This window comes from Aedes albopictus, chromosome 2 (genome assembly GCF_035046485.1).
Source record: "Aedes albopictus strain Foshan chromosome 2, AalbF5, whole genome shotgun sequence".
In the NCBI taxonomy this organism is placed as follows: Eukaryota; Metazoa; Arthropoda; class Insecta; order Diptera; family Culicidae; genus Aedes; species Aedes albopictus.
Window position 1 is genome coordinate 251352969 of NC_085137.1, and position 10264 is coordinate 251363232.

The 10264-nt window shown below is 41.3% G+C and overlaps 1 protein-coding gene across 1 annotated transcript in view; it reads left to right on the top strand.

Annotated features, from left to right (window-relative positions):
* Positions 1-1021: 1021 nt before the first annotated feature.
* Positions 1022-10264, top strand: part of LOC134286467 (uncharacterized) — a 35553-nt gene continuing 26310 nt past the window's right edge. Inside the window, exon 1 of the mRNA XM_062848079.1 lies at positions 1022-1076. Coding sequence (XP_062704063.1) covers positions 1022-1076 — 55 coding nt within the window. The remainder of the gene's footprint in view (positions 1077-10264) is intronic.

Here is a 10264-nt window from a genome sequence, read left to right on the forward strand (position 1 = left end):
CTTTTGTCGACTCAGCTAATTTGCTGAAAGAACTGACCACCACGGAACACGTACCGATTGCAATACGGTTTTTAAAAACCAGGCTGACCGGAAAGGCTCGGTTGGGCCTACCAGATGCTTTAGCCACTATCGATGAGTTGATCAACGATGTTAAAAACAGATGCAAAGGCACTGTAACATCCGAGACCATCGTGGCCAAATTAAAGACCACCAAACAAAGGGGAGACACGGAGAAGTTTTGCAACACCGTCGAGTCCCTATGCCATCAGCTACAAGCAACATACGTGGAGGCCGGAGTGCCAACTGCCGTAGCGAAACAAATGGCAACCAAAGCAGGAGTTGACGCCCTCACCTCCGGCGTTACCAATAATGAAGCCAGGTTAATACTGAAAGCATCTACTTTCACGGACATTAATCAGGCAATTCAAAAGGTAACGGAAAACGCGACAACCAACAATATCGACACCCAAGTCCTAGCGTTCAATTCAAACCCTAGGCACAACGAGAGGAACTCGTTTAGTCCCTCGTTTAGTCAAAATCGTGGGTATCAAAACCACTACGGACATCGCGACAATTACAGAAGTCAAGATCAACGGCAATCACAACCACAACACAGAAATAATTTCAACCGAAATTATACTAGAAAGGGATCCCAACAACCCCGACCTCAGTCCAATCAACCGCAATATAACAACCCACCGCAAAGATTCTATAACGGTTATAATAGTAATCGCTTCCTGCGTGGAAGGTCCAACTTCCCATCAAGAACCATTTATACCACGAGCGCCGAACAGGCTCAACCATTGCAGGCGTCAATGTCATTCGACACCCCAACTTCAATGGCAGTAGTACAAAACCATCATCAAAGGCTGATGATGCCACCGGGTGGCCCAGTTATGCAACCAGGTGGCTCGACGCAAAACAATACTTTTTTAGGGCACCAGGGCCAGTACACGGGCCCACCAAATCACTATATACAATAAATACTAGTGCAGCCAATTTTGTGACGTTATACGTACAAATGGCCAATCGCAAATGCACGTTTATCGTCGACACAGGAGCCGAAATTTCGCTTAGTAAGATAGGATTATTAAATCCTATGCAAATGATTAACACTAATGTAGTCTTTAGGGTAACCGGTATTACAGAAGGCGTCACCACCACAATTGGTGAAACCAATACGAACATCACTTTTTCAAACAATTTAACGGTAAATCATTCGTTCCAACTAGTTGGAGATGATTTCCCCATCTTGACCGACGGTATTTTAGGTCGAGATTTCTTCATTAAATACAAATGCACATTAGATTACGAGAGTTGGTTGCTCAACTTTAACTTTAATAATAGTTTGGTATCAGTACCCATAGAAGATAAGATTAATGACAGTATCTTGATTCCAGCAAGATGCGAAGTTATTAGGAAAATACCGAACTTTGAAGTAACCACCGATTCAGTGGTTTTGTCACAAGAAATCATTCCAGGCGTATTCTGCGCGAATACTATAGTTTCGCCAAATGCTCCGTATGTAAAACTAATAAATACGACCTCCAAACAGGTTGCTATTGCACGTTTTGAACCGAAAATTGACCCATTAAATGATTACACTAAGCCTGAGCCCAAAGGCAGTGATGCTCAAATAAATCGAAACGTTCGGTTAAACAAAATATTTTCAGAAATTAAACTGGATCAAGTTTCATCCCATGTACGACCGAAACTGAAAAAGTTAGTCAAAGATTTTCCGGACATATTCTGTTTACCTGGAGAAAACCTGACCACTAACAATTTTTATTCACAGCATATCCCATTACAGGATACTGCACCGGTGTATATACCCAATTATAAAAGTATTCACTCCCAACAAAAAGAAATTCAGGATCAGGTACAAAAGTTAATTGATGAAGACATTATTGAACCATCGGTGTCTTCGTACAATTCACCTATCCTATTAGTACCAAAGAAATCAGACGATGCTTCAAAGAAATGGAGGCTCGTCGTGGATTTCAGACAATTAAACAAAAAGGTGCTGGCAGATAAATTTCCATTGCCTCGCATAGACACTATTTTGGACCAATTAGGTCGAGCTAAATATTTCAGTACGCTTGATCTTATGTCGGGATTCCACCAAATCCCCCTAGATCAAGAGTCCAGGAAGTATACTGCTTTCTCCACTCCTTCTGGACACTTTCACTTCAAAAGATTACCATTTGGGTTGAATATCAGCCCAAACAGCTTTCAAAGAATGATGAATATAGCAATGGCTGGACTTACTCCAGAATGTGCTTTCATCTACATCGATGATATTGTAGTTACAGGATGTTCTTCTGACCATCATCTTGATAACTTACGAAAAATATTTGAACGACTAAGGCATTACAATTTGAAACTTAATGCCAGTAAATGTAAATTTTTCAGAGCCGAGGTTACTTATCTTGGTCATAAAATTACAGATCAAGGAATTCTGCCGGATGACTCAAAATTCGATTTATTGAAAAACTTCCCTACACCCACAAACGCAGAAGAAGCTCGTAGATTTGTAGCTTTCTGCAATTACTATAGGAAATTTGTCCCAAACTTTGCGCATATTGCCAAACCATTAAATGATTTACAGAAAAAAGGTTCAACGTTTCAATGGACCAAAGCTCATGAAAAAAGTTTTCAGACACTCAAACAATATTTGATGTCACCTCAGATTTTGCGCTATCCAGATTTCTCTAAAAAATTTATACTGACCACAGATGCATCGGATATAGCATGTGGTGCTGTACTTTCCCAAATGTACGAAAATGGAGACTTCCCAGTTGCGTTTGCAAGCAAAAGTTTCACACCAGGAGAGCGTAATAAACCAATAATTGAAAAGGAGTTAACAGCAATTCATTGGGCCGTTAACTATTTCACACCATACTTGTACGGAAATAGGTTTTTGGTCAGGACAGACCATAGACCTCTAGTATACTTATTCAATATGAAGAACCCTACATCGAAACTCACTAGAATGAGAGTCGATTTAGAAGAATTTAATTTTGACATTGAATTCGTAGCGGGAAAAGCAAACGTTTGTGCGGACGCGCTCTCACGTATTGCAATTCCTACTACCTCAGAACAACTCAAAACGCTAAGTGTTCTCATGGTTAACACAAGAGCCATGGCAAGAAAAAAAGCAACATTAACTACGTCCACGGATTCAAAGAAAAACTGCAGTAAGACTGATCATCTTACAGCTTGGCAAACCGAGAACCCGTCATACACCACAAAACTACTTAAACTTGGTTCTGAAGTGCACCACAACCAGTTAAGAATGTTCATTTTTAACCATAATTATAAGAAAATTTTAGGAGCAGTCAACGTTCCGCTAACGCGCGCTAATGGAAGCCGAACACTAGAGTTCGCGTTTCTAGAAATTGGAAAAATACTCGAGAAATACGGAAGAAATATTATCGCATTATCAACAGAGGACATTTTGTTTAGAAACGCATCCCTGCATACTATAAAGGAAATCGTTAACACAACCATTTCCAGTTATCAGCTAATCATATACAAACCTCCAACAATATTGACGAAGCAGGAAGATATAAACCATATATTACATCAACACCACGCTACTCCGGTAGGTGGACATGTTGGACAACATCGTTTATATCTAAAAATTAGAGAGTTTTACAAATGGAAAAATATGAAAAATGACATCACAACCTATGTCAGGAATTGCGAAACATGTAAATTAAATAAAATCACTAGACATACTAAGGAAGCAGAAGTCGTAACCACTACTCCTTCCAAGGCATTTGAAGTCCTTTCAGCGGATACAGCTGGACCCTTTACAAGAACTCACAGCGATAATAGATATATTTTAACCATTCAATGCAATTTGAGCAAGTACATAGTTCTCATACCACTAGCTAATAAAGAAGCCAATACGATTGCCAAGGCACTCGTAGAAAATTTTATCCTCAAATATGGACACTTCCTTGAATTAAGAACGGATCAAGGAACAGAATATAATAATCAGGTATTAGAACAAATTTGTAAGATTCTTGAAATTAAACAAACCTTTAGTACAGCCTATCACCCACAGACCATTGGTGCGCTTGAGCGAAATCACAGATGTCTCAATGAGTATCTGCGATGTTTTGTTAATGCTCACCAATCGGACTGGGATGATTGGGTAAAATATTATGAATTTTGTTTCAACACCACTCAGCATACAGAACATGGCCTAACTCCGTTTGAGCTCGTTTTTGGACATAAAGCTACTCTTCCACAAAATATATATAATAGCTCTGTAATCGAACCTATCTATGATATCGACCAATATTTTAACGAATTAAAGTTTAAAATTCAAAATTCCAATGCAATAGCGAAACAAAACCTAATCGATAATAAACAAAAACGTCAAAGCATAGCCAACAAAAATATACATCCAATTTCATTAAACGTAGGAGATAGAGTATACATTAAAAACGAAAACAGAAAGAAGTTAGACTCATTTTATATAGGTCCTTACATAGTAGATAAAGTAGAAGATACAAATTGCACCATATCACATCCAAACACAAACAAAGTGTCAACAGTTCATAAGAATAGAATAATTAAAGCATAATCAAAAAAAATTGTCCCTTTTTTTTTGTCAAAAATTTACAATTTTTTTTCTTAAGGAGGGAGGTGTAGCATACTAATTATTCCAAATTAACAATCATAAAATTACACTGATTAGGGTTTCCCAAATGGTCAACGACGGGAAATACCGACTTACTTTCTTACCTCTTCGAGTTGTAAAAACCCAAACAACCTTTTTACCAACAAACAAAAAACCCATCGCTTTTAACCTTTCTTTCAACCGTCAACAAAAAAAAACCCATACGTAACGGCACTGCAATGCCAAGGCAATGAACAATAAACTTACCTTTTAGATAAACATCACTTACCTGTAAAAACATCACCAGACTGTTGTACAAACAGCTACCTAGGCTAAGAGAAATGTGTAAACATAGTATATAAGATATAGTGAACATTAAAGACACATGATTCGTGAAGTTCAAGTTTAACTGAGCGGACACGCTGTCCGTTGTTTTATTCCTCAAGTTGTGACGTTCACCGCCAATCCTCTCTGAGTTTCTTCCGACCAGAACACCAGCGAACACGATGTTCGAAATGATTGTTGTTTAACTGCTAAAGTGTTATTATAGGCCGATACCGTCGCAGTTGCCGAAGCCGCCGAGCGAGACGAAGAATTATTTCGTTCAATTTTACATTATATTGTTTCCGACTAGAACACCGTAACAGGTTCCAGAGCACCACCGGGTCTCCCAAATTTAGTCTGAGGCAATATCATTGCTAACGTACATTAGGTTACCTAAAAAAACACGATTTGATTTATCTTATGGTTGTCTAAAATATGGCCTGAGGCTATGTTCTTAAGAATCGATCATCGTGTTATCAGAAAAAGTTCTCCAGTTGGCCTAGTGGTTAAGGTTATGAATCGCCAATCCGAAAACGGCGGGTTTAATCCCCGTTCCGGTCGGGAACATTTTCTCGGCTTCCTGAGCATAGTGTATCATTGTACTTGCCTCACAATAAATACACAAATTCATGCAATCGCAGGCAAAGAAAGCCTTAGTCGCCCTAACTATATTTGGAAATGATCGTAATTATGCACAAATTAAAATAAAATGGATAGCTTTGCGGAAATAACACGCAGTGAGAAATAGGGCTCCACAGGGAATTCGCTCTCTCTGTTTCACTCTTATTGAGATATTGCAAACAACAAGGTCAGGAAATGGGCCGGGCCCGTAGCATAGTGGCTTCACGTTCACTTTATAAGTATGGATACGATCCCAGCCCCGGCACTTGCAATTTTTCATCGGTTGCTCTTCTTCCCAAGAGCGGCTGACACCTGACCCTCTTCTGAGCATGCTCTAACGAATCTGGAAACTTGGATATCGGCTAACGGCAACACATAAAGGACCCCCAATCGGACTGGAAAAGTAACTAGTGCCACACATCAACATCCTCGTGCTCATCATTCTACCATGGACAGGGTAGAAAAGTGACAGCAACGCAAAGGCAACCAGTTCGATATAGTACAATAAGAATAGAATAAATTTAGGCGCAATACAAAATGTAAGTGCAACTATCAATATTGTTCGCACAGTTGAAAATGGGAATTTTTGACACGCGAAAATCGTTTTTTCTCCTAAACCGTGTGTCGGACGTACGTCGGGCACAGTGCGCTGGATAGAGGGCCAGGTCCGCTATCCAGCGCACTACGTCCGACGTTAGATTTCACGTATGGATTTTGAAAAAAATCGATTGTCGGGTGTGGGGAAACTTCGGATTTCAACCGCGACGACAATAAAATCGCTCACGCAGTGCCGCAGCGAACAAAAAAGCTGTAAATTAGGTTATAAAAAGGCCAGGAAAAATCCCATACAAAATCAAAACTGCAGTTTCCTATCCCCACAATAGGGGAAATTAACCTTAGTAAGCATTGAAATTATTTTGGAACCAATTAAGATCATTGACAGTTCTAACGATCAATAGTTATTATACAGCTTTAGAAAAAGATTGGCTGAAATGCGACACGCTGTTTTAAGCCAACACACCTCGGCAAACACCTTCTACCATTGCTTGTATGCGAACTATTTTCAAGGATATACGAAGATGAAGATGTCTAAGTTGTATGGCAAATCCCATACCACGATTATTACCAATTGGATCGACCGGTACACAAAGAATGGTTCTCTCAATTGGAAAGAAAGAGAGATGGTGTATTTGAGATTCAATAGAGCGCCGTGCAATACAGCTAAAGGTCCCATTAGACATAACAATTATTTGGCGAAACAAGCCCAACAAATGACCGACACAACGTGAATCATAGCAACCTTGGATGAATGTCGGATTTCAGTGACAAATATTTGGTACTACCTAGCTGTCCCGGCAAACGTCGTTCTGCCTGCATACTGTGTTTTTTGACATGCAGCTCTGTAGACACATGCCCCGCAAAATGGAATTTCAAACATTATGGTTGTCGGTGCGTTCCCACTCGATTTTCGCAATTATTTTTTCGTGCGAACACGTCGGAGCCCTGTACGAACGAAACACTGAAAGAATGGTGTAGATCCGCTGACCCGTTCCCGAGTCTATTCGTGACATACAAAGACCATTCCATTTTTATTTATATAAGGTAGCGAACCACTTGGGCAGCGGCCGATATTTTGGGCACTCTTTGCTATAGCTCAGTCAATTCCAAATCAATTGACTTGAAATTTTGTACACGGCTAGATACTATACGTATCTCATCGCGTTCCAAAAATTGTGTCAATTGGTTCAGAATTGGCTGAGATATACCAGAAAAGTGCCCAAAATAGAACCCCTGCCGAGATGGTCCCACTTCCCTATATATCCTCTCCTCTTCTTGGCGTAACGTCCTCACTGGGACAAAGCCTGCTTCTCAGCTTAGTGTTCTATGAGCACTTCCACAGTTATTAACTGAGAGCTTCCTCTGCCAATGACCATTTTGCATGTGTATATCGTGTGGCAGGCACGAAGATACTCTATGCCCAAGGAAGTCAAGGAAATTTCCTTTACGAAAAGATCCTGGACCAACCGGGAATCGAACCCGTCACCCTCAGCATGATCATGCTGAATACCCGTGCGTTTACCGCCTCGGTTCCCTATATATATTCCCTATAAATATATACTACAGGTAGGGGGTAGCCAAGGCAAACTACAGGGAAGCAAAGCTACTACGTTCAGTACAATTTCGCGCCAAAGCTAGTTTTTAGGCCACATTTGGCTTTCACGAATTTTAGTAATTTTTGCTCAACTCCTACAGCATTAGTGTCAAAGAAGCAAATAACCAAAAAACATTGGAGAATATGATGCTGTTTTGAAAAATTCAACTTATTACATATATTAGGGTGTTCCAGAACGAAATCTATCAAAAAATCAACTTTTTAAGGTGTTTCTGATTACAAATGTGATAATTACACATTTTTCCTACAATTTTATTGGCATACGTTGTTCGGAGAAGTTGTAGCAAGCAAGTATAGCTTTCAATTTCTGCCGAAAGAATTAGGCTTTTACAAGTTTTAGTGTAGTTATGTTTTTTTGAAGTTCAAAAATAGTCGAAAAACACAAAATTGATATGATGCACCTTTTAATTTCAATGGATTTGGCTGAAATTTTGACCAGTTACTTCTTTTAGAATGCCAATCAAAATGCCGAAAAGCTACGCAAAATTTTACCAACCTTACCAAAATTTTTAGTTATTTAAGTTGAAAGTTTAATAAATCCGAAGAAAGCGCCTAAAAGTAAGCAATTTCCATACTGTATAAGTGATTATATCTAGATAAAATATATGTAGGTAATTGTTTGCATAAATTTCAATATTTATAGAACTTTTGAACACAAAAACGGGTTCAGCAAATACATACATGCATTTATTTGTCCAACATCACATTTAAGACAAGAAATAATCAACAATAGTACGCCACTATACTCGGTTTGTGGCTGCCGCTCTCCATCCTCGGTCACGCCAAATGCTCGCCAGGTCACGCTCCACCTGGTCCGCCTATCGTGCTCTCTGCGCTCCACGCCTTCTTGTGCCAACCGGATCAGTAGCAAACACCAGCTTTGCAGGGTTGTTGTCAGGCATTCTTGCAACGTGCCCTGCCCACCGTATCCTTCCGGCATTGACGAGCTTCTGGATGCTGGGGTCGCCGTAAAATGCAGCGAGCTCGTGGTTCATCCTTCTCCGCCACACACCGTTCTCCTGCACACCGCCGAAGATCACGTACGCGTCGCTCGAAAACTCCGAGTGCTTGTAGGTCCTCCTCGAGCATGGTCCATGTCTCATGCCCGTAGAGGACCACCGGTCTTATTAGCGTTTTGTACATCATGCATTTGGTTCACCCTTTCTCGATCGCAGTTTCTTCTGGAGCCCGCTGATGATGCGCCTCCAAATTTCACGACTCACGTTGTTGTCAGCCGTCACTAAGGATCCGAGGAAGACAAATTCCTCCACCACCTCGAAAATATCCCCGTCTAACGTAACATTACTACCCAGACGGATCCGGCCGTGTTCGTGTTCCATTTCTTCGCAATCCTGTTCTTCCAGACGGCGCTTTTTCTCCCGAAAGAGGCGGGTCTGCTGTTTCCGCTTCTGTTTGTAACGTTCCACGTTCTGTCGGGTCCCTTGCTGCAGCATTACCGCCCTCGCTGCGTTCTTCTCCTCCAAAACCGTTTTGCACTTTTCGTCGAACCATTCGTTCCGTCGATTCCGTTCCACGTACCCGATGGTGCTCTCGGCTGCGTCTTTGATGGCTGCTTTCACTGTACTCCAGCAGTCCTATAGAGGGGCCTCATTGAGCTCGCCTTCGTCTGGCAACGCGGCTCGAGATTCTGCGCGTATGCTGAGACGACACCCGGTTGTTGAAGTCGCTCCAGCTCGTACCGTGGCGGTCGCCGGTACCGTACATTGTTGATGACGGAGAGTTTTGGGCACAGTTTGAGTTGGGTACTTTGCGGTTGTGGTGCGCGTCCTCTCTCGTTTCCTCTTCGTCGTCTATCGTTGTTCGTCACTTGTCGCAGCTTAAACACTAACGCATTGTAGTTCGTGTTGAACAATCCACACTCACGCTGGAGGTTCACTGTATTAGCTTCCCCTGCCAGCTTGATGTGGAATGTCTCCGCGACTACTCTGCTCTCCTGGTCGGCGATTCGTTCAATTATTTTCGTCTCGTCAAAATTAAACACATGGCCGTCACATCGCGTGTGGTGCGTTAATCCAGTCCTGTTGTCTTTCCGTTTTACGTCATTTTTGTGCTCGTTGATCCGCGTGTCCAGTTTTCTCCCCGTCTGTCCGATGTACACCTTTCCATCCCCTGTTCCACAAGGTACCGAATACACCACATTTTTATGTTGTCCTGGTGGGATCGGGTCCTTGAGTTTAGCGAAAATCTCATTTTTCAATTTCGATGCGTCGGCAATTACAAATCATATCAACTATGTCCGACAACCCAGACACGGGAAGTTGGAGTGGATTGAGAAGGTATAGCAGCAAGCAGGCGTTTCTTGGAGGAAAACCCGAATCTGCTCATAACAAAAGCAGATAAGGGCAACAAGACCGTCATAATTGAAGCAGAAGAATATCACGCTAAAATGATGGAACTGCTCAACGATGAGGACACATACCGGAAACTACGAGCTGATCCTTCCAATAGGATTATGAGGAAGATAAATGCGACGGTTGACGGATGGTTGGATC